The 24,870-nt window shown below is 43.3% G+C and overlaps 1 protein-coding gene and 1 pseudogene across 4 annotated transcripts in view; both read left to right on the top strand.

Annotated features, from left to right (window-relative positions):
- Poln (polymerase (DNA directed) nu) overlaps nucleotides 1-24,870 on the top strand; it is a 107,493-nt gene that overhangs the window by 17,302 nt on the left and 65,321 nt on the right. For 3 of the 4 annotated variants that reach the window (XM_013023930.1, XM_013023931.1, XM_013023929.1), the window contains exons 4-11: nucleotides 1,157-1,349; nucleotides 5,386-5,495; nucleotides 11,010-11,167; nucleotides 13,226-13,294; nucleotides 14,878-14,938; nucleotides 15,577-15,641; nucleotides 17,193-17,276; nucleotides 17,554-17,649. In XM_013023930.1, the coding sequence (XP_012879384.1) occupies nucleotides 1,157-1,349; nucleotides 5,386-5,495; nucleotides 11,010-11,167; nucleotides 13,226-13,294; nucleotides 14,878-14,938; nucleotides 15,577-15,641; nucleotides 17,193-17,276; nucleotides 17,554-17,649 (836 nt within the window). Of the gene's footprint in view, nucleotides 1-1,146; nucleotides 1,350-5,385; nucleotides 5,496-11,009; nucleotides 11,168-13,225; nucleotides 13,295-14,877; nucleotides 14,939-15,576; nucleotides 15,642-17,192; nucleotides 17,277-17,553; nucleotides 17,650-24,870 lie in introns of all 4 variants that reach the window. The other variant, XM_013023928.1, reaches the window with a different exon arrangement.
- Nucleotides 21,363-24,455, top strand: LOC105991249 (annotated as a pseudogene).

Raw genomic sequence — 24,870 nt, 5'->3', positions numbered from 1 at the left:
GGCATGAGCCACCAGTGCCCGGCTTCTGTGAGATTCTTATCTCAATAAATCACCAGAAAACTGGAAGTGGCACTGTGGCTCAAGTGGTAGAGTGCTAGCCTTGAGCTGAAGAGTGCTCAGGCTCAGAGTTCAAGCCTCACAACCAAAAAAAAAAAATGACCTTGACCTTGAGCATATTTTGATTGCTTATTGACTGTTCACATATCATCTTTGGTGAAATTCAATATTTTTTGCCCACTCCTAAATTGAAGACTTTTCATTTTTAAAAGATACTTTTCTGGGTTAAAAAATACCATTAGGGAGACTGGAGCAAGATGTCAAAATAGTGACAGGAAATAAACCTAGCTCCCTGTGGTCAAAAAGAGGAACAGGACTCCATCTCAAGAGAGGACACCAAGCAAGCTATAAAAGTTCAGCAATGACCAAGAAGATTCAAAATTTAAACATCTATAAGAATAGTAACAGTTGAAGCCAGATGCTGATAGCTTACACCTGTAATACTACCTACACAGGAGGCTGAGGAACATAGTTTGAAGTTAGTCTGGGCATGAAAGTCCATGAGACTCTTATCTCTAATTAATCACCAAAAAACCTGGAAGTGGAACTTTGACTCAAATAGTAGAGCACTAGTCTTGAGCACAAAAACTCAAGGACAGTGACCAGGCACCAAGACACAGTGTAACCCCTGTTTTCACTGTATTTGATTCCAGTGCCCTGCATCTTGTACATACACTTCTCTGATTTGGGGAGGGGAAGGGGAATAAACAAAATGCTTAAATAGGGATATAGTTTGACCCATTGTAACAACGAGATATACAAGACACTACATTGAAAACAAATTTTACAACTTCTAGGGCTGGGGGGAATAGTTATGGAGGTGGGAGGGAAGGGATGGTAGGGGGAAAACAAAGGAGGAGGCAACAATGCTTGATTGGAAATGTGCTCATTACCTTGCTCATGTAACTGTAACCCCTCTGTACAGTAAAAGAATTAATAAAAAAAGTAAAAAAAATCAATTGATCTTTTTTCTTTCAGTAAAGATATTATTCTATTGTCTTCTAACTTTCTCTCATTATAAAATGATATATCTTGGGTAATAGATGTATGCGTTTAATTTTGACCCTTAGTTGTGCTGTGTTTTTACAGGTTACTCCAGCTTCCTCCGTTAAAGGAATTGTGATGTTACTGAAGAGTCATCCAGAAAACACCAGAGGTCCTCTGGATTCCCCAGGAGTCTGTGGTGGTAGTTTGGAGGAGGACATTGTGTCCACTGAACGGTACATCTACATACACACAGAACATCCTTCCATCCCTAGCCAAGAACAAGAGGCACATAGTCTGTTTGCCAGGTAAGGTATCTACTCGTTTCCTCATCTCCTGCTTACATGCCTGCTTTAGCCCAAGTTTCTCAAAAGTTACCTAAAAATGTCTTTCTGCAGTAGATGTGCTGGGATCAGAAACCCCCACAAAGGCTCACACGGAACATTTGGTGATCTCATCTCTTCTAATCTAAATCATCTTGTAGAAGATCCTGTGTCCTGCGTTTACCTGTCAGCTTCATTGTGGGGTTCTTTAGTTTGGTTTCTTTTCTTCTATGTAGTATATGGAATTTGGTTCTAAAGGCTTACTTTGATCCAACTTCTTTTCTAATTTTGTAATTTCCTCCACATTTATTAGTTAACATCTCCTGTAAAAAGCTTTGCTTTCCCTCATCATCCAGACTTTGCTTACTGTGCCTTTCATGTCTTCAGTCATAGGTGATCTTGTTGGCAAGGCCTTCCTGAAGCACCTAGATAAGATAGTACCCATGCCAGCACCACACATAATCCCACCTCACAGTTCCCCATCTTCAGTCTGTGTGCCTTCCATAGTCATTGTATTGAGGGACCACTCAGTGTACACTCCTTAGCTCTCTGACGGCAGGAATTGTTTTATTCACATTTGTATCCCCAAGAACAATGCTGCAAAGTAGGTACGTAATATTTATTCTGTGTTATTATTGAATGAATGAGCATTAGTAAGTTCCAGGATAATTATATTATTATCTAATTATAATATTACCTCATGTACCATAAAATTGGATGCATTATTCTCAACTCTATGATACTTTCTTTGGGATTCTAAATGGATTTACATAAGTTTAATTAATATACACATAAATTAATATACACATGAATGCAATATCTTTTCACATATCCAAATATTCATCTTTATGTGTTAGATCTTATTGGTTCCATTTTATACATGAGAAAACAGGCTCAAAGAAATAAAGTCATAGATCAGTCTTCACTTTCAACTCAAATGTCGTGTATGTGTGTGTGTGTGTGTGTATGTGTGTGTGTGTGTGTGTGTGTTGGTCTAGGGGCTTGAACTCAGGGACTGGACAATGTCCCTGAGCATTTTTGCTCAAGGTTAGAGCTCTACCACTTGAGCCACAGTTTTGTTTACAAATTTTTGGTAGTTAAGTAGAAATAAGGATCTCACAGATTTCCTTACACTGGCTGGCACCAAACTGTGATCCTCAGATCTCAGCCTCCTGTGTAGCAAAGGTTACAGGTGTGAGCCACTGGTGCCCAGCTTTCAAATGTCTTTTTTTTTTGGTCAGTCGTGGAGCCTGAACTCTGGGCCTGGACACTCCCTCAGCTCTTCAGCTCAAGGCTAGCACTCTACCACTTGAGCCACAACGTCACTTCCGGCTTTTTCTGCTTATGTGGTTCTGAGGAATTTCATGCATGCAAGGCAAGCACTCTACCATTGAGCCACCTTCCTAGCCCTTCAAATGTCTTTTAAGCCCAAATCTAGCTTTTTAATTTTTTTTTTTGTCAGTCGTGGGGCTCGAACTCTGGGCTTGTATCCTGTCCTTGTGCTCTTCAGCTCAAGGCGAACGCTCTACCACTTGAGCCACAGTGCCACTTCCGGTTTTCTAGTAGTTTATTGGAGATAAGAGTCTCACGGACTTTCCTGCCCGGGCTGGCTTTGAACTGTGATCCTCAGATCTCAGCCTCCTGAGTAGCTAGATTACAGGCGTGGGCCACTGGCACCTGGCTAGCTTTTTAATTTTAATGTATTTATTTTTGCAGTGCTGAGAATTGAACCTGGAGCCTTGTGCATGCTAATCACAAATTCTACTACCAAGCTAGACTCTGGCCCTTAGCTTCTTTTTTTTTTGCCAGTCCTGGGGCTTGAACTTAGTGCCTGGGCACTGTCCCTGAGCTTCTTTTGCTCAAGGCTAGCACCCTACCACTTGAGCCACAGAGCCACTTCCAGCTTTTTCTATTTATGTGGTACTGAGGAATGGAACCTAGGGCCTCAAATATGCAAGGCAAGCACTCTACCACTGAGCCACCTTCCCAGCCCAGCCCCTAGCTTCTTTAATTATAGCCACCTTTTTTCAAATGTGACATGACAGACTCATATAATTGACTTATAAAATACATTCTATTTCAGCCTTTTTACTTTGCAAGATCCTCTTTTGCTCTTGGTCTGTCCAAGAAAAATTCCAGCCAGTCTGCCTGTCTCCTAACAGAGACAGCACAGCTGATTAGATCACCTCATCCCAGACCCCGTATCTCAGCAGGAACAGTATTATGAGGGAGCTCCCTCCTCATCTCTCCTACTATGTGCCCCTGGCCAATCTATCTAGGCTAAAACCTGAAGTCTTGCTATTTGTACTTTGTCTGCCTACCAGCCTGGCCTTGTTGTTAAGGAAATCAAGGTCAGTTCATATAGAAGTCAAAATGCCTGATACTGTCTGTAGAGTAAGCAAGCAAGGTCTGACTGTAGGTTCATTTTGTGTGCTACCTCTTTGTGCAGTTTCTTCCTTCCCTCACCCTAGAGAGCCTTATTAATGTATTAATAAACATTTACCATAGAAGAGTTTTATGATGTGGTGGCTTAGAGTTACACTGATAGAGAAAATATGGTTTTAGACTCCAGCCTTGCCAGTTACTAGATGTAAGTTTCTCAGTCTAGGTCCCCTCCCCCGTACAGTGCATAAATACTTGCCTAATAGACAGGATCAGGGGTGCTGCACTGATTTAATGCAGTGCTAGGGGGGAATCTGCCACGTGATAAGTGTCTGGTGAAGGTGAACTATTATCCCACATTCATGAACCCTGTGATGAGTGGGAAAACATTACAGTGTATAGTTCCAATGTAGCCACTTAGTTTGTGGACAGGAGTACAGAGGGACCTGAGAGAGGCTGTTCCTTTCTCAGAGCAGCACTAGAGCAGGTTACAAAACTTTTGGGAGAAGTGTGGTCAAGAAGAATCAAGTATAGCAGCCAGAAGTCTGAGTCTCAATGAGACTGAGGAGGCTGGAATGTTTGGAGCGTGTTCCAGGGAGAATATATTGGAGACTCTCTTTTAGGGCCCAGGTTTAAGTGCGTATCTTCTGTGCAGGAACTCAAGCCTTTCTCTGCAGGTTTTGGGGTTTTGCTCAGGAATAAGCTATGGAGTATGGTATGTAGCCTCTGTGTTTCAGTTTCATCAAGTATAAAATGTAGAGAAGCCAGGAGCTGATGGCTCATACTTGTAATCCTAGCTACTCAAGAGGCTGAGATCTGAGGATCACTGTTCAAAGCCAGCCTGGACAGGAAAGTCTGTGAGACTCTTTTTTTTTTTTTGTCAGTCATGGGGCTTGAACTCTGGGTTTGGGCGCTGTCCCTGTGCTCTTCAGCTCAAGGCCAGCGCTCTACCGCTTGAGCCACAGTGTCACTTCTGGTTTTCTAGTGATTTATTGAAGAGTCTCACAGACTTTCCTGCCCAGGCTGGCTTTGAACTGTGATCCTTAGATCTCAGCCTCCTGAGTAGCTAGGATTACTGGCGTGAGCCACCGGTGCCCGGCTCTGTGAGACTCTTATCACCAATTAACCACCAGAAAACCAGAAGTGGCACTGTGGCTCAAGTGGTAGAGCACTCGCCTTGAGCTGAATTGCTCAGGGACATTGCCCAGGCCCAGAGCTCAAGCCCCATAACCGACAAAAAAAAAAAAAGTAGAGAAGAAATAATGCCAGCGTAGGCCTGTGGTTCACAACTACAATCTTACCTACTTAGGAAGCTAAAATCTAAAGGATCAAGGTTCAAAGAGTCCATAAGGCTATCTCCAAAATTACCAGCAAAAAGCAAGGTTAGAGATGTGCTTCAAGTGGTATATTACCAGCTGATCAAGCACACAGGCTTGAGTTGAAACTCGTATACTGGCAAAAGGAAGGAAAAAAGGAGGGAGGAGGGAGGGAGGAAGAAGAAAGAAAAAAGGTAAGTTATCTACCTCATAGGATTCGTTAGTTAATCTAAATAATAACCATCAGTAGAGTAATGGTAATATTTTTCTAAGTTTAAAATTCTGAATTAAATTCTAAATTAGTGAATTTCTTTGTTTTCTAGGAACGTGCTGTTTCAGACCCTGAAATGTAAATGCCCTGTTGTTTGTTTTAATGCTAAGGACTTTTTGAAGACAGTGCTGCAGCTCTGTGGTGAGGGCAGTTGGAAGCATGGTAAGTTGCAGCACTGATTGACTTTGCAGTGTAGCTCTTTAACTCCTCCTGGGGTGGGGAAATGATATGTGCCATCTTGTCACTTACTCCAGGGCTGCTGGCCATTCAATGCAGATAAATACCTTACTTGCCCTAAGCAGGAACAATCTCTGCCCTCCATATGTCCAGGTTATACTTGAAATATTACCTATTTATATTCCTTTAGTAATTAAAACAACAAGGGTATAGTCAGAAAGGGACTCTTACTACAAACAGCTTATAAACAACACATGGTTTCTAAGAACTATAGACCAGAGTGAAAATAAACATCACAACACTGTCAACACATTTTTGTTTTTCTGTTTTATTTTGTAGTAATACCTTCATTTTTAGAAATAATTGTCAGACATCATTGAATTAGCTGGTCTTAAAAATTAGTCATACCCAATGTCAAGAACAGCACATTCGGCCCAAGCATGGTAGTATATGTGTGTGATCCTCACCCATGAGGCTGAGATAGAAGGATCATGAGTCCAAGGACCACCTGGGCTACATAAGTAGACCATGTTTCAAAAAAATAATAAAGGAAGACAGCAGCACTGGCCAGAGGTTTGGAGCATGAAGTAATGTGTACCATATAGCCCAGATGTGTGTAGGCTATAGGTATGGGTTTCTGCATGAAAAACAATCCATACCTTATAGGGGCTTTTCTCCAGTGTGGGTCCCTCAATGCTCTTAAAAGAACTGAAAAAATGTAAGGCTTCACCATATTTTTTTATTCATAGCATTTTCCTCCAGTGAATTTGTCTATAAATACGAAGAGAAATTGAACATCTGAATATCTTATGTTGCTTATAACAGTGCTTATATTGCTATGGTGTCTTTCCAGGATGAGAGAACTCATACTGTATGGGAAATGTGACTTTGGAGGCTTTACTACATTGTTGATAATCATGATTTTTCTCTAGTTGTTCTTTCTTTTTTTTTTTTTTGGGTCTGGTCGTGGGGCCTGAACTCTGGGCCTGGGTGCTGTCCCTCAGCTCTTCAGCTCAAGGCTAGCGCTCTACCACTTGAGCCACAGTGCTACTTCCGGCTTTTATCTTTTTGCTTATGTGGTGCTGAGGAATCGAACCCAGAGCCTCGAGCATGCAAGGCAAGCGCTCTACCACTGAGCCACCTTCCCAGCCCTCTAGTTGTTCTTTCATGGACTCAAAGGGATTCTTTTCCTTTCTTTCCTTTTTTTGATCCCTAGGTTTGAACTCAGAGCTTTATACTTGTTTGGCTTCTGCTTGTTCAGCTGGAGGTGCTCAATCACTTGAACCACGAGTCCAGCCAGGCTTTTGGCTGATTATTTTGAAGACAGAATTTATAGACTTTTCTGCCCAGTTAGCTTCAAACCTGTCTTCCAGACATTGTCCTTTTGAGTATCTAGGATTGCAGTTGTGAACCACATTGCCCAGCTGAAGGAATTCATACCTGAAGGCTTTATCACACTTTTTTTTTTATCACTACAGGGTTTTTTGCCCCATATTAGTTCCTTCATGTCTGAGAAGAGCACTTGAATTCTCAAGGCTTTGCCCTCTTGTTTACATGCATAGGCTTTTTTTATTCATGAGCTTTTTCTTTCTTTTTTTTTTCATGAGCTTTTTCATGTACTTGAAAGTATTCTTAATATCTAGACTTTAGTACATTGTTTACATTCCTGAGATTTTCCTCCACCATGTGTTCTTTCATGGCTTCAAAAGCAGCTGTGATCTCCAAAGGCTTTAGCCCACTGTTTTCTTGCATAGGACTTTTTCTAGTGTGAGTTCTCTCCATCTACTAAGGGATGTAGAAGAAGCGAGAGCTTCATCACCATGAGATTTTCTACAGTATGAGTCCTTGCATGTATTTAAAATGAACTAGAACAAAGTCCTTTCCATATCGCTTGCATTAAGAGAGTTTTTCTATGCTATAAGCCTACTGTTGTATTGGAAATTAACTTGATAAATCAAAGATTTTCAGAGTACTTTACATTCACCAGATTAATTGACAGTATGGGATGCCATGTATAATGAAGGTTTTCCATTTTTACCTTTATTTGACTTCTTCTTATATTCCTCACACTTACACGACTTGAATTCAGATTGTGGTAAGATATGAAGTACCTATAGACATTTTATTTTTTGCCCATTCTAGAGCTTGAACTCTGATCCTGGGTGCTGTCTCTGGGCTCCTTTTGCTCAAGGCTAGTACTCTGCAACTTGAGCCACTGTGCCACTTCTGGCCTTTTTGTGATTAATTAGAGATAAGTCTCAAAAGTCTAGGCTTGCTTTGAACCACAACCATCAAATCTCAGTCTCCTGAATAACTAGGATTAAAGGCGTGAGCCATCAGTGCCTCGCTTTGGAATTTTTTGTTTCTGTGTAGCCATGGTGCCCATAACTCAAAATCCTCATACCTTGGCCTCCTTAGTGCTAATGTTACAGACATTCCTCACTGCTATGTCCACCTAATCTTTTTTTATTTAACAAGTGATAAAGCAAATGTAGTGAAGATGTTCACACTAGAATCTAGGAACCACATGTGTTCACTGTATAAATTTTTTTGTGTGCCAATTCCAGGGGTTGAACTCAGGGCCTGGGTACTATCCCTAAGCTTTTTTCTGAAGGCTAGCAATTTACCATTTGAGCCATAGCTCCACTACCAACTTTTTTCTGGCTAGAAATAAATGTCTTACAGATTTACCTGACCAGGCTGGCGTCAAGCCTCAGTCTTCAGATCTCACCCTCCTGAGTAGCTAGGATTAGAGGTGTGAGCTGCTTGTGCCCAGCTTTGTATATTTTTATTTATGTGCAGACTTGGAAATAGTCATAAGATTTTGGGACAGAAGCTCTTATTGTAGTGTTTTTTCTTTTTTGGTAGTACTAGGGTTTGAACTTAGCCCTTGTACTTGCTATCCCCTTGAGCCATACTTATAGTACACTTTCACATTGGTTATTTTCAAGAAAAGGTTTTGCTTTATGCCTGACCCAGCCTGAAACATGATCTACCTGTCTGTGCTTCTTGCTGTCCCTGGGATGGCAGGTGTATGCTGCTATACCCACCCATTGTGCTCCCCCCAACCTCCTAAAGCTTGAGATGACAGCTGCATGCTACCTCACCCCAACATTGATGGAGATTATGTCCTAAAAATCTTGTATGCCACTGGGCGCCTATGACTCATACCTATAATCCTAGCTACTCAGGAGCCTGAGATCTGAGGATCATGGTTCAAAGCCAGCCCGGGCAGGAAAGGCCATGAAACTTTTATCTCCACTAAACCACCAGAAAACTGGAAGTGGCGCTGTGGCTCAAGTGGCTCAAGTGGCTCGAGCTTCAGCTTGCCTTGAGCTGAAGAGCTGAGGGACAGCGTCCAGGCCCAGAGTTCAAGCCCCATGACCGACAAAAAATAAAAATTAAACATCTTGTATGCCTAAGTTTGCCTCAACCTGTAATCCCAGATCTTTACCTCCCAAGTAGATATGATTACAAGTTCGAGCCACTGTTCTTGGTTATTGTAGAAATTTTCTAGCACACATAAAATTACCTTCTTTTAACAGTTATCAACTTGAAGCTACCAATCCTTTTCTTCTTTGACTTGCCACACCCCAAATCCTAGCCTCCTTGATATTTTGTAACAAATCCTAAGCACCATAAAATTAAGCTGTAAATATTTCAGGTATATGAGTAAAAGCATAACTATTCCACATTTAAGGAGGCTCCATCATATCCCCTTAGAGTTGGCAGTAATCTTTTCATATTTCTAGATTCCAATTAGTATTTGAATTTCCCCACTCATTCTATAATACCTCTTACTTGTATATCATTTATTGTTGTCTTTGCCTACATTCCTAAATTTTAGCATAGTGATATTCAAAATATATTCTTGACTTTATCTGAGATCATAGGTGTGTGCCATTAAATCTACCTAGCAATTTTTGTGCGTGTGCACGCACATGCACGTGTGTGTGTGCACACACTGGTCCTGGGCACTGTCCCTGAGCTTTTTTGCTCAGGGCTAGCAGCCTACCATAGCAGTTTTTTTGTTTTGTTTTTGTTTGTTTTGGAGAGAGTGTCTCATGTAGTCCAGCCTGTCTGCAGATACACCAGCCTCCTGTCTCAGTTTCCAGAGTGCCAGAATTAGAAGAGTGTACCTCCACACCTGGCCTAACATTTCTTTTTCAGCTACTGACATTTTCTTCCCACTGTGGAGATTTGATTGGCAGACTTAGTCTTTTCACTTTTGAGAATTTCCAGGGCCCAGCCTCCAGAGTTTTCCAGTGCTGTCAGATTTCCCCAAGGACTTTCAAAATATCTATCAGTAAGGACTCTTACACTAAAAGTTTAAGAAAGGCAATGGAAATGGTCCTTTGGAGTGAGTCTGTGTTACCAGGCAGTGCTGTGTGAAGTCATGCCTTGCTGACCTGGCGTGAGCAGTCACCTTGACTATGGGTCTCATCTACAGTTTCAAACCTGCTCTCATAAGAGAGTCATCTCACACTTGCATGATCAGATGTAAAAGTTATGACACTGTCTGCTTTGTAATTATAAATCTTAGACTCATGTCTTTAGAGATTCTGACTTCAGGCTCTTATCTGTATTGTTGAAAGCTCTAAATTCTAATTGGCCCCAAAGCCCGTCCCTTCTCAGCTAGTGATGTGCATGGAGCCTGGGTGTGCTGAGGCCACCTTTCTAGAGTGAGAATTGTTGAGGAGCCAGGCACTGGGGGCTCACACCTATAATTGTAGCTACTCGGGAGCTGAGCTCTGAAGATCACAGTTTGAAACCAACCTGGGCAGACAAATCTGAGAGACTCTTATCTCCAGTTAACTACCAAAAAAGCTGAAAACAAAACTATAGCCTTAAGCAAAAAAGCTCAGGGACAGCTCTTAGGCCCTGAATTTAAGTCCTAGGATTGGCATGTACACACACACAAACATGTGCATGTGCATACGCACGCACACACACACACAAATTGCTGAGATGATAAAATCAAATGGGTACCTAGCTGTGTAATTTGAAGGGATGACAATATAATATTATTATTTACTTCAATCTTTTAAAAAATATTTTTATTAGCCGGGCGCTGGTGGCTCACGCCTGTAATCCTAGCTACTCAGGAGGCTGAGATCTGAGAATCGCGATTCAAAGCCAGCCCAGGCAGGAAAGACTGTGAGACTCCTGTCTCCAATAAACCACTAGAAAACCGGAAGTGTCGCTGTAGCTCAAGTGGTAGAGCACTCGCCTTGAGCTGTAAGAGCTGAAGGATAGCGCCCAGGCCCAGAGTTCAAGCCCCATGACGGACAAAAAAAAAAATTTTATTGTGAAAATATCGTACAGAGGAGTTATAATTACGTGGGCAAGGTAATGAGTGCATTTCTTATCAAGCATTGTTGCCTCCTCCTTTATTTCCCTTTCCCATACTTTAAGCTTTAAGAACCTTGTAAAAGCAGAAAAAGCACCACTTAAAGGTTTCTTTTTCTTTTTAAGATTAAATGAAATGTTCCTTTTCAGTTGCTGGTTTTGTAGGGCTAGATCCCAAGATAGCTGCATGGCTCATAGATCCCAGTGATACTGCACCTTCTTTCCAGGACCTGGTAGCAAAACACCTTGAAAAGTCTACCATAGTCAAAGTAAGTGGAGTGAACACAGATTCTTCAACAAGAAGTGTGGTGAGTCATTTTAAAATGAGATTTTTGTCCACCTTGCTACACCTCTTTTTTTTTAAATAAACTTTCCCTATTTACTAAAGAAACATTTTAATAGCAAAAAGAGCATTTCCAACATTCATTGGCCCATATTCTACACAAATATTTTTGGACTTGGCATTTCTTGTGGCGTATGGTGAATACGGATGAGATACTTCTTTTTATTTGTTTGTTTGTTTTTTTGACCAGTCATGGGGCCTGAACTCTGGGCCTAGGTGCTGTCCTTCAGCTCTTCCACTCAAGGCTAGCGCTATATACCACTTTTGCCACAGCGCCATTTCCAGCTTTTTCTGCTTATGTGGTGCTGAGGAATCGAACCCAGGGCCTCATGCATGCAAGGCAAGCACTCTACCACTAAGCCACCTTCCCAGCCCCTGAGATACTTCTTTTTTTTTGGGGGGGGGGTCTGGTAGTGGGGCCTGAACTCTGTGCCTGGGCGCTGTCCCTCAGCTCTTCAGCTCAAGGCTAGTGCTCTACCACTTGAGCCACAGCGCCACTTCTGGCTTTTTTCTTTTTTGCTTATGTGGTGCTGAGGAATCAAACCCAGGGCCTCGAGCATGCAAGGCAAGTGCTCTACCACTGAGCCACCTTCCCAGCCCCCCCGAGATACTTCTGAGAAATCCAATTCACAGTGTGATTCTGGTGTCAGTCACCTGTTCTGGGAGCTGAGAGCTTCCCTGTTACAAACACCTCATGCTGGTAACATGACCACTATGCCTGAGCTTCTGGGATGGCCACCTCAGTCCTTGTGGCAGAACATCTCAAGCCCTCCTGCTGGGGATGCCCATAGTTTTTGCCTAGAGAAGCAAGGCCTTGGAGGAGAGGGGCTAGGGAGCAATACGTCTGAAGTCAGGTTCTTCGGGTCAGGTCACCTAGTGGAAACATGGCAGGCAAGCATGCAGAGGCACCAACCTGAGTATCTTCCCCCTGTGCATGCCTGTGTGAAAGGAGGGTCTGTGTCCCATAGAGTTTTTGCTGAATTGCTTAGAAAACTGGAAGGAACCTCTGGTAGAAGGAACTTCTGAGAATGGCAATACTTTACAGGGAACAGTAGGGCAACTTGCAAAGGAGGAGGGAACTGGAAAGATTTGAGGCTCTTAGAGTGTTGAGTGATGCCAAGGAGATGGCTCATCCTGCGACTGTTCAAAGTAGAATAGGAGTGTGCGGCCATTTTGGAGTTAATAGGGCTCCTGCATCAGCCATGTGGGATTTCTCCTGATGGTGGTCTCAGCATGCAGATATGTACTTCTCTGATGGGTCATTGACAGGAGAGCCGGGCCAGGTGTACAGCCAGCCCCTGGCCCACTGGGCCATCCCCGTCTGAGACCTTCAGTAGTGAACATTCTGAACTGCCTGGAGTAGGGTTGTTCAACCTTGGGTATTGAGCAGGATGGCCTGCAACTCTTTGTTGGGAGAAGCCAGACTGGGTGGAGGAGCTGATCTCATTCTGTCTCCCTCTCTGTCTGTTGGAAATAGCCCATTTGTGGGTCTCCCTGCACCTTCGTAAGCTTCTCTCCTAAGGAGAGAATGGGTAGGTAGGTGTGGATGTAGCCACTATTGTGCGGGGGGGTTGGGGAGGTGTGGCAGGGTGGTGGAGACAGTGGGAGCTGAGAGGTCTGTGCTCTCGCTTTGCGCCTTTTAATCATTGTTCCCCATGATTATTACTAATGCATGTTAATGTGGGCATTCACTAATGCACCAAGTACACAGCAGAATATTTTATGAGGGTTTTTTTTTTAATGTATGCTCTTTGTGATCTGTTTCTCGTTCTGGGAGAGGAATGAGGAAAATGCTGGTCTTGGAGACAGGGTCTAGCTAGCCTGCACTTGCATGCTGGAGGTACCTTCTGTGGAGGGAACCATGTCCACTTGAGGCATGTGGTGAAACACACAGCCAGTGAGAGCCTCAGCTTCTCGCTAGCAGCACTCTGGTGCTGATGGCAGTTCTCATATTCTCATGTCCTACTGTGATGAGCACTGGTGCCCTGCTTTTCTAAATTGTTATACTTTTGCACTTTTAAAGAGTCAGAATGTACGTGTGGACCTGAGGATACTCTACAAGCTCATGATGGACCTTTGTTCAAAATTGAAGGCAAGACATTTAAGTTCTAATTGTACAAGAGCTGTCTTTTCACTCACACCTACCCCACAGGGTGTATTGGCAGCATCCTTAAGGTAAAGGAAGTGAAACCTTTGTTTAGGCCTGATTCACTTGCACCTCACTCAAGAAATAGAAGACTGGAATGATAAGGCCTGAACCTCTTAACCAGGCACAGTGGCTCTTTCCTTAATCTTAGCTACCTGGGAGCCTGTGATCAGGAGGACTATGACTCAAGGCCAACCTGGGCAAAAGAGCTCATAAGACTCCATTCATTGTGAGAAGTTGGGAGTGGGAAGCATGAAATAGGAGGATTAAGGTCCAGGCATCGGACCAAGCAAAAAGCAAGACCCTATCCTAAAATAACCAGTAGGGTGCCTGTCAAACAAGCACAAGCTGTGAGTTTAAATCAAAGTGCTAAAAAAATAAAACACCTCCCCCTTTAATAGGGATGTTTCTAATGATAGATAATATAAAAGCTGAGCATTTAGTTTAGATAGTAGTGCTATAAAAATAATTTTCCAGGAAGGTGGCTCAGTGGTAGAGTGCTTGCCTTGCATGCATGAGGCCCTGGGTTCGATTCCTCAATACCACATAAGCAGAAAAAGCCAGAAGTGGCACTGTGGCTCAAGGTGGTAGAGCGCTAGCCTTAAGCTGAAGAGCTGAGGGACGGCGCCCAGGCCCAGAGTTCAGGCCCCACAACCAACTAAAAATAGTAATAATAATTTTCCTCAACCAGAGTTTTATGGGGAAGCCAAAGCCATCAGAGGAGTCAACTGAGCTGAAGCATGGAGCTATGTCAGAGGCAAGAGCATGATGAAAGAGAGATGCCTTCTGGGACAGGCAGTAAAGGGCTTGTCCACCAGTGGGATCCAAGATGAGCTGTCTCTGTCCCTTCCTTCCCTGAGTCTTTTATTGGAACCCAAACATGGAATTCATGCAGACGGAAGAGGGAATCCAGATTATGTGGCCTGAAGGGAGCTAGCCTGCCTTTGGGCACAAGCCAGCAGAGAATGGCTGGAGGGCAGACAGAGAAATCAGGAGGAGCTAGACAGTGAGGCCCAGCAGGCTCTCAAGACAGTAGCAGGACAAAGTAAGGATAAAACTCTGATAAAGCTCATGGAAGAAAATAGGAGTACAAGAGGAAGGATTTCATGATCTTAGAGTATATGGCCTTGTGTAAAGATCCCAGTGCTCTTTAATTGGTGGTCACAATTCAAGTTCAAAAGAAATCTAAGTAAATGTATAGAATTCAGCAAGCTTATTTTTATATTAAAAAGGAAGACTAAAAGCCTGCCAAGTTCTTAAACCTATCCTAAAAAACAAGAAAATGTAAAGGAGATTGGGACGCAGTTTGTTAGTTAGCATTTCTGAATATCTCTACTGGATTTTGATGAAAAAATAGGATATGCAACAGAAATAGTTTTACTTGAAAGAACAAAGGAGAGTAGATGATGGGAAAGAGATGCACTCTAACAGGAGTTTCCTTTGTTCTAGAGCCACAAAATCAAGTAGCTTGTTCAACAAATACAGACAACAATTTAAGAGTAGCATTGATATTTCTTCCTATGAAACAGGTTCATGGTTTATGGAAACTATTCTGCACGTTGGAGCTTCCTCTGATACCAATTTTGGCAGGTAAGTTACCACAAGACGAAGTATAGTCATTCTTTCCAGAGACGCTAGAGAATTTTCTAGAGAATAATTTGGGAATGACTCTTTTCTCTGGCTTCCATAGGCACCCGTCTCATGGGCTCTGAAAAGGCAGCAGCTGTTTATTTTTCCTTCTGTAGCAAGAGGGTTGGGCTGTATTACCGCCCCGTCTACAAGTATCTCAAAGGTGCTGACATCTGGCCATTTGGGCTCCTCTTGTTCCATAAAATCAGGAGGAGGAGGAGGAAGAAAAGGAGACCTCTCTGACCTTTGACTTGTCACTTTTCTATCCTAACCAATCCTCAAGTCCTGTGCTTCTCTCCAGCCTGATGGGAGCATTGAGACGCTCCCTGTTAGCACCCAGCCAGGCTCTCACCTGTACCTCTGACCCAGGCCTGAGCCTCACTGCCATTGGCACATCTCCATATATGGAGTGCAAGGGGTCAGGCCAGAGCTGGCCAGTGCAGGCCCCCTGCCGACCCCTTCACAAGGCCAGTTGTGTTGGAGTTCCCAGCTGAGGACGGGCTGAGTAAATGGGAGTTGCTGAGTAGGGCTCTTTAGTCTACTGAAAAGGATTCTTTACTGCAGTGCAAGTGTGATTTACCTTGGGTTTTTAACCATAGTGATGGAAAACCACAAGATTCAGGTGAACAAAGAAGAAATGGAAAGGACATCGGCACTTCTTGGGGTAAGCTGCGCTTTCAGCGTCTTCTCAGTAGATTCTGTGTTTCTTTCTTTCCCATTGGTTGCAGACTGAGGTTGATACTGTTCTTCCATGCTGACTCCTGGAGGGAGGATTTAAATCCAAGTGCATGTGTACCTGTGGGGGCACACGTCGTGTTTACTGCTCGCATGCTTACGAGGCCTTCATTGCATCTGCTGCGTGTGTGTGTATGTGTGTGTGTGTGTGTGTGTGTATGTGTGCGTGTGGGCACACCTTGCCTTGGTGCACATATGCACATGAAGCATGCATTGCAACTACTGTGCATGGGGGGGGGATGACAAGCATTACATGTGACATGGATATGGTAAATAATAGGGTTTTTTTGGTTGTATGACAGTTTGAACTCAGGACTTTATGCTTGCCAGAGTGGTTCTTTTGTCTGTAACCACACCTCCACCTAAGGGACAGGTTCTTTAATGGACCTACAGAGTCCTTAAGTGTCAGGTTTTCTTGCAAGGACATTGTCCCCTAGAATCTGATGGTGGAATTCTTGGGTTCCTTTAAAAATAAAAATACAGAAAGATACATGAAAAATGCATGAAAACTTACCTTAAAGAAAAGTCGGGTGCAACTGTCACTTTCGTTAAAGCATGGGAGGTCCAGAGCCCTGTCTGCTTTTTCTGTCAGAAACACATTTCTGATGTTAAAAGCAACCTCCACCCTACCTTCATGGTTATTTTGTTGTTGCTTTTCTTTGTGGTTTTTCCACTTCAATAAAACCTTACTTGTTTCTTCAAACAAGGTAAATTGGCTTGGTTTAGAACTGTAAGTAGTATTGAACTGTAAGTAAATCACTAACTAAGTAAACCAAAAGTGAGACTCAGCCTTCTGCATCTCAGCCTCAATGCATGGCTTTATGTAGCTTAGTGCATAGACTATGTTGTGGAAAACACCTGGTTATTTCTAGATTGTCCTCATTACAAACCATACAAAAAGTTTAGTTTCTGTTTTCCTGATTACTGATGAGGGTAATAACTTTTCTATTGCCATTAGCTATTAGTTTCCTTTTGTAAAGGATCTATTTAGATTGTTTATCATTTTCATGTCTTCTTCTTACTGATCTCATATATTCTGATAAGCCTTTCTCTTTCTGTCTTATTTCATGTGATGCTGGATTCCTTTTTTTAGTCCTAATATCATGTTAGTATATTATTATTTTTGCTTTTTTTTTATTTGTGAAAATACTGTACAGAGGGGTATTATTATTTTTGCTTTTGAGGCTGAGGTTAGGGTTGGCAGATTGCCTGCCTAGCAAGTGTAAGATTCTGAGTTCAAACGTCAGTTCTTCCAGAAAAAAAATTATTTTTGCTTTCTTCAGTTTGTTATTATAGATTTTGGATAGGGTGATTCTATTAGTCCATTGTGTGTGTGTGTGTGTGTGTGTGTGTGTGTGTGTGTGTGTGTGTGTCCATTTTGGTAAATTATAGATTGCTTTTTATTCCATTATCAGCTTTTTTGTTGGTAATTGTTTGATTAATTGTGAAAACTATGAAAATGTGTTTATCACATATTCAGGCTCGTCTCAAGGAACTGGAGCAGGAAGCCCACTTTGTTTCAGGAGAACAGTTTCTTATAATGAGTAATAATCAGCTTCGTGAGGTAATGGTAAATTTTTGTATTCTTTCAAAAAATAAATTTCTTACTCAGGAGTTAAAATGGAGGTTTATTCTGAATTGATAAGTATATTGTATTAGAAAGCATTTAAGCTTATTTTCTTTCACAAATGATATTCAGTTTTTGAGTCTTTAAATTCCAGAAAATCAAAATGCAAGCAAAACGTCCATTTGTGTGTCTGACTAGCAGCTTGTCTGGGAGGAGGACGGCGGTTTCCTCAGAGCTGGTGCTCTTTCATATGTGTGCATTGCTTTTGTTGAAGATCCTCTTTGGCAAGTTGAAGTTGCATCTGTTGAGCCAGAAAAAACGTCTTCCCAGAATGGGGCTGCAGCAGTACCCATCCACCTCAGAGGCTGTGGTAAGACTCCAGCATCTCTATGTCTGACATACTCGTTGGCCTGCTCTGGCTGGGCGCTGCCCTCAGGGCCAGCAGCAGCCTTCAGGGGACAGGGACGCCTACCAGGATTGTGCTCCTGGCTGAGCCCAGCAGCCCTCCAGGAGTGCCTGGCTGGCCACACTTCTGGTAAAAGATGATGGGGTAGAATTTTGTTCTTGTTATTTTTTTGTTTTATTTTTTGTTTTTGTCCATTGTGGGGCTTGAATTCTGAGCCTGAGTTCTGTCCCTCAGCTCTGCAGCACAAGTGCTCTACCACTTGAGCTACAGCGCCACTTCTGGTTTTCTGGTGGTTTATTGGAGATAAGAGTTTCACGGACTTTCCTGCCCGGGCTGGCTTTGAACCACGATCCTCAGATCTCAGCCTCCTGAGTAGCTAGGATTACAGGCATGAGCCACCGGCACCAGGCTTAAGTTATTTTTTGGTTTCTTTGACTTAGAGTCAGGGTCTTACTATGCTGTCTAGGCTGATCTCAAACTTGAGCTGCTACTGTCCTAGCCTCCTATATGCTGGGATTACTGGAGTGTAATACCATGCCTGGGTTAAAACTAATTCTTGACAATCTAATTATGACTTCTTTGTTTCATGTCACAAAGGGGACTAGAAATGAGGGTCATCATCAGACCTGTTCCCCAAATTCATTTTAGAGAATTGTAGCTGCTCTTCCTTTAAGAGGAATGAACTTTTGAAGTCATTTATCTATTTTCATACATACTTACATTGTATTATAAAATTGTTTACTCCTCTTTCTTTTTCCCTTTCCCTTCTTCAAGAGGATACACTTTTGTGTGTATGCCTGCACCCAGGGCCTGGGTGCTGTCTCTGAGGTTTTCTGCTCCTGCTACCACCTTACCATTTAAGCCACAGCCCCACTTCTGACTTTTTGGTGGTTAATGGAGATAAGAGTCTTAAGTCCTGGGGGGTGGGGGGAGGGTATGGGAACGGATAGGAAAGGGAAACCAAGGAGGAGGTAACAATGCTTGATAAGAAATGTACTCGTTATCTTGCCCATGTAATTGTAACCCCTCTGTACGGTATTTTCACAAAAAAAAAAGAGTCTTAAGTCCTTTCCTTCTGGGCTGGCTTTGAACCATGATCCTCAGATCTCAAATCTCAGTCTCCTGAGTAGCTTTGATTACAGACGTTCAGAGCTGACAAGTGGCTTCACTGAAGGGCTTCTGAGTAGAAGCCCATGAGAAGTGGACTGTGTTGTTATGGGGAGTTGCTACTGGTGCTTGGGTTTACATTTCCTGTGCCATCTGGCTCTTGGCTTTGTGGCAGGGGGAGTTTCTCCTTAGACTCCTCTGACTCTCCAGCATTCCATATGTCTGTCATGGCCATGGCAGAGCTGCGGAAACAAGCCATCACAGAGCTTGTGCTCACTGACTCCTCGTAGCTGGTTCTCAGCATCTGAGTGAGAGGCTCTGAGGAGAACAAAGGTCTCTTGCCAAGGGTGCCCCACAAGGGACTTGGAACTGCCAGGTCCTCGGTAGCCACCCTTACCTGATTGCTTTGGGCCTTAGTTCCAGGTCTGTAAAAGGATGTAATAGTGATTTTCCTGATGGGATCTTACAAAGGTTGAGTGAGAATATGCCTAGGTGTGTCAACAGAACTAAAGATGGACCGCAGCCCAACGCCGCTGGCAGGCGCCACCTCGGAGAGCACGCGGGGCCTGGAGCCTGCACCTGCGGGCAGTTCATTTTCTGTCCTGGCACCAGCCGGCACTGTTGCCCTTCCCTTGCAGCTCCCTCTGCTCTCAAGATAGCCAATAATACAAGAAAGGAAGTATCACTTTCCTGGTTTTGATATGTTTTCCTGTAGACAAAGTTGAGCACTGACGTTAATTTTTTTCCCACAGATACCATCAACATGAATCATTGACCTCACTCTTGTTTAGCTAAGTCAAGCTGTTCATTCTGTGCATTTAAAAGATGACATTTGATAAGTAAAATGTGGATATTGCTCTAAATTCCTTTTTGCTATTTCTCTCCATCCTCCTTATCCATTCCCAGGGTGTAATGAGCCCTGTGGCTCCTCCCACCAGCTCCCTCCCCTCCTTCCCGCCCTCTTCCTCCTCAGCATCCCAGGGCTAAGGAGAACTTGGAATTCACACCTTCATTTTTCTGACTGCTTTGAGATTTAGCACTCACATGGCATGAGCTTGCTTTGTTCTGGAATTCTCCTGGGAGCAGGGAACACTCAGTAGACTTGAATGACTCAAGTTTTCACTTTCACATTGTCTGTGTGTAATGCTCACATTCTCTATGTATATTCTCATTTCCATTATGATTCCTTTTTGTTGAGCGCATTATTTGGAAGTATAAGTTTGAAAACTTGTGGCAGATTCTCACATATTCTGATACTGGTTTCTGGGTAAATGCTTGATGGTCAGAGAGCGTGATCTCTACACTGATGCAGGCCAGTTCTGGCACTCTTCACCAGGGCTCGCTGATGCCGGCTGAAGGGTGCAGCTGGGCAGCGTGGCATTCGGCATTCTGGAGATGTGTGGTTCCAGCTGGCAGTCTTCTCCACTCACTCCTGCCTGGGAACAGTGGGAATTCCTGCCCCACAGTAGACACACCCAGGGTGAGAAAGGGTTCCTCCTTAGCCACATACTGAAGGCAGTTTTAGTATTTCCTCCAGTGAAGTCATATATTTTAAGAGCATTGTAGGGGACTCAGATTCTGGGAAAGTGGCCTGATCTTGGGGTTAGGAAGCTTTCAGCATTTCTGGGAGTTAACTCCCAGACCTCCACCTGACTGAAAGGAGGGGTCCCCAGGTCTTGCAGTTACACCCTCTGATGGGCATCTATTATATATCAAGAATACAGCTAAACTTTGGATACTCTAGCCATGAATAAGGCAGGTGGCTTCCCTATTTGTTCAACATTTGTTGTACCCTAGTTCAGAATTAAACACAGTTTATAGCTTGATAGGAAAAGGCCTTTGTCATCATAAAACAGGAACTGTTCCAATGGGGGATTGTATTAGAGTTCTCCAGAGAGGCAGATCCAACAGGCTAGATATAGATGTATGAGAAGACATTTATATATTTATTTGTTTGTTGTTTGTTTGTTTTGTGCTGGTCCTGGGGCATGAACTTGGGGCTTGTGCACTGTCCTTGAGCTGAGTTCTTTGCTCAAGGCTAGTGCTCTGTCACTTGAGACACAACTCCACTTCCAGCCTTCTGGTGGTTTATTGGAGATAAGAGTCTCACAGACTTTCCTGCTTGCCTGGCTTTGAGCTATGATCTTCAGATCTCAGCCTCCTGCGTAGCTAGTATTGCAGGCGTGAGCTACCACCACCCATCTGAGGAGACATTTATTATTGGCCCATGAGGTTCTGGAGGCTGAGAACTCCTATTATCAACCCTTTGCAAGCTGGAGACCCAAGGGTCCTAATGGCATTTCTTAGTCTAAGTCTAGAGCCTCTACCCAGGCAGGAGGCCTAAGAGCCAGGGTCCACTGGGGTAATCGAGGGTAGATCTTTCCTTGGTCAGCCTACGATTTTCCAACCTTTTCTGAAAATGTCCTCACAGTAGACCCAGAAGGAATACTTCACCAGCCTCTAGATAGTCCCTTGATATAATCAAGTTAACACCTAAAATTAAGCATTATAGAAACATATTTATCATTATCACAGAAACATATTTATCCAGCGGGATAAAATCTCCTAACATGAAAGTAAGATATTGAGGGGGGACTCATCAGGCAGAGTGACACGTTTTAGACTGAGCTGTTCAGAAAGAACTTCAAAACATGATGCATAAGTGGAAGCTTGAAGATAAGGTTCTACCTGTGCTTGGAATGCAGAGCAGGGCTTGGAGCTCTGGCTGCTCAGGTCTCTGAGGCTACAGCCTTATGACAAAACTGAGAGATAGGCAAGGACCCCATTTACTATGCTCTGCAGGCCATGGGAGGGCCGCAGATGACCTTTCAGAACACATCCTATCAAGCAGAAAGTGCGGTTTCCACGTGCGGTGCGCCCTGTTGCCACACACACATGATCCTGATGCTACAGCTGCACTCACAGATGGACGTTTGCTCCAGTTGATGAACCTACACTAACCCACTATTGTCCAGTCCTTACATTAAGTTAAGGCTCACTGTTACTGTTTGGACAAGAAAATAATGCCATGTGTTGCCCATTATTGTACTAGTCAGGATATTTTCACTGCTCTAAAAATCCTTTTTTTTCCTGCATATTCCTCTGTCTATCCCAATCCCAGGTGACCACTGACCTTTATACTGTCTCCATAGCTTTGCTTTTCCAGGGTACCGTAAAGTCATTGTAGTCACACAGTTTTAGCTAACATTTCTCCTATCTTTCATGGTTGACAATCATTTATTTTAGCATTGAATAATATTCCACTGTCTGGATATTGTTTGTTTACCTACTTATTTGCTAAGGATGTCTTTTTTTTTCTTGATAATACTGAGGTTTGAACTCAAGGTTTTGACTCACCTTGCTTGCTGATGTTCTGCCACTTGAGCCATGCCTCCAGCCCTGATTTTTGCTAATTATTTTGGAGAAGTCTTACTTTTCTGCCCAGACTGGCCTCAAACCATGATTTTCCAGATCTTAACCTCCTTAGTAAGGACCTCCAGTACATTGGTGTGCATGTAAATAACAGTGAGGCTCCTGAGTGTGCACCTGTACACTGGATGCAGCTACTATGAGGAAATGGATCAGAAGGTAGTTTGTTTGTGAGGTGCCCACTGTTTAGTGTGGGGCGTGTTCAGGCAGCTGTGCACATGGTGCTGTGTGTCACTTCATCTGGACAGGTGTGTCTAGGTGTGTCTGTGGGCCGGAGCCAGGGGTGAGTGCTGTAGGGATGGAGCCTGCGCTTGCAGGAAGCTGTCAGCTGATCTCTGTTTCCATCACCCTGAGACAGTGGTGTTCCACTCTGCTGGAGATTTAGAAAGTGTAGGTACTCAGATACCCAACTGATACTACCACTGACTCAGAGCCAGCCAGCCAGGCAAGCCATTGGGGCAGTGTTGGAAGCTCTTCTACCAATCAGTAACCACGCAGCTGAACTTTGAGAAACTGACACTGGAGGTCAGCAAGAGGAGGCACCAGTGGGCCAGTGGAGTGGTGGAGTGGAAGCACGGTCAGAAGGGTGCGGTGTCATGAGCCAGCATTGCCTTCAATAAAGTGGCAGGGCTGCAGGCTTCCTATGGCCTCCTTCTCTGATCCTTAACATGTGCAGTACTTTGTTTACAGTGCTGTACGAGCAAACACTTAGTTCTTTTGAAGTGTTTCCAGACTTCTGCTGTCAAGATGTTTACACACAGAGACAGTTGGCTAGACAAAGAGCAGAGAGGGGCTGGGAAGGTGGCTCAGTGGTAGAGCGCTTGCCTTGCATGCCTGAGGCCCTGGGTTCGATTCCTCAGCATAAGCAAAAAGAAAAAAGCTGGAAGTGGCACTGTGGCTCAAGTGGTAGAGCGCTAGCCTTGAGCTGAAGAGCTGAGGGACAGCGCCCAGGCCCAGAGTTCAGGCCCCACAACTGGACCCAAAACAAAACAAAACACAAAAAAACAAAGACTAAGAGCAGAGAGCAGGCAGCCGTAGAGGTAGCCAGAGCTGGTAGGTGTTATACCTTTCTCCTCCACATCCCCAATGCCCTCAGACATGGTGTTGTCTAGTTTTGTGATCAGACAGCTGGGCCTGGCGTTCCCTTCCTGTCGGTCCTGGAGGACTTGCAGTACAAAGGTGCTGAATGCACAGTAAATGCAGTTGTTGAGACACATCTTGAATTGGGCAAGAACTTACTTGCTGCTGGACATCTAGCTGGTGCTTTATCTTAGTTTCATGCTGCAGTGGATGGTAACCCTGATAGCTATGTTGCATGCTATTGGACTGGAGGGCTCCTGTCTTTCTAACCACTAGTAAATCAAGAGCAGCACTTCCTGATGTAACTTAAGTGGCTAAATTGTAAGTGGCTTTCATTGCAGCAAGATTATAGGAAGACTTGATGAGGCAGAAAGATGATCTCATAAAAGTGCTCAAATATAACCCAAGTGAAAATGAAGAAAAGGAAGCTCAGTCAATGTACAAAATCTGACAAAATACAGCATCTGCATTCACAAACTTAGATCATAATGTTGCGATACCTTCCTTGGTAAGATTTTGGAGGTTTGTATTTGGAAAGCAGAATAATGTGAACTTCGAACTGAATGTTTTTATATAAGAAAAGGAACCTAGAAATTCTGTGACTTAAAAGCTTCATCAAAATTGAAGAATGATCATACTGAGGTATTTTACAGAATCAGCACACTGACCTACACAGTCTGTCCTCAGTGATGTTGTGAATGTCTTGAACTTGATCAAGATCATAAAAGATGTTTTGCATGTCATCAATTGATTGATTCAGCTGAAGAGCTCATCAGAGTTAGAAGATGCACAGATGCAGCCAGCAAGTCTGGATCTGCCAGGAAAACAAAGCCCAGCATGGCTACGTATACAATTCGTTCACAAGGAAGTATTGGTTGATACTTTCCTAAGGACAAGAAGCCCACTGAAGCTATTAGAGTATGTTCTGAAGTTTTACAGATGGAACTAGACAGTGTGAATGCTCTGAAAGATCAAGAGATGTCTGTTTAATAGAAGAATTGTACGGTAAAACTATTCAGGATTATGAAGCTGCTCAAGAACATAATGAAAATCATCAACAAATTCAGGAAGGTCTAGAGAAAGCACAGGGACCATTGAAACAGTCATAGAAATGAAATTATTATATAATCTTGAGAGTAAAAAGAAATGTCAAAAAGCAAGAAATCAGGGGCTGGGAAGGTGGCTCAGTGGTAGAGTGCTTGCCTTGCATGCCTGAGGCCCTGGGTTCGATTCCTCAGCACCACATAAGAAAAACAAAAAGCAAGAAATCGGCTGGGCACCAGTGGCTCAGACCTGTAATCCTAGTTACTCAAGAAGTTGAAACCTGATGATCACAGTTCAAAACCAGCCCAGGCATGAAACTCCGTGAGACTCCTATCCCTAATAATTAAACTACTAAAAAAAAAAAAAGCCAGAAGTGGCAATGTGGCTCAAGTGGCAGAGTGCTAGCCTTGAGCAAAAGAAGTTCAGGGACAGTGCCCAGGCCCTGAGTTCAAGCCCCATGACTGGCAAAAAAGAAAAAAAAAGCAAGCAAGAAATCATTAAAGTATACTGAAAATTAACATTGTA

Source organism: Dipodomys ordii, unplaced genomic scaffold (genome assembly GCF_000151885.1).
Source record: "Dipodomys ordii isolate 6190 unplaced genomic scaffold, Dord_2.0 Scaffold71, whole genome shotgun sequence".
Lineage (NCBI taxonomy): Eukaryota > Metazoa > Chordata > Mammalia > Rodentia > Heteromyidae > Dipodomys > Dipodomys ordii.
This window is presented reverse-complemented; position numbering and strand designations above follow the sequence as displayed.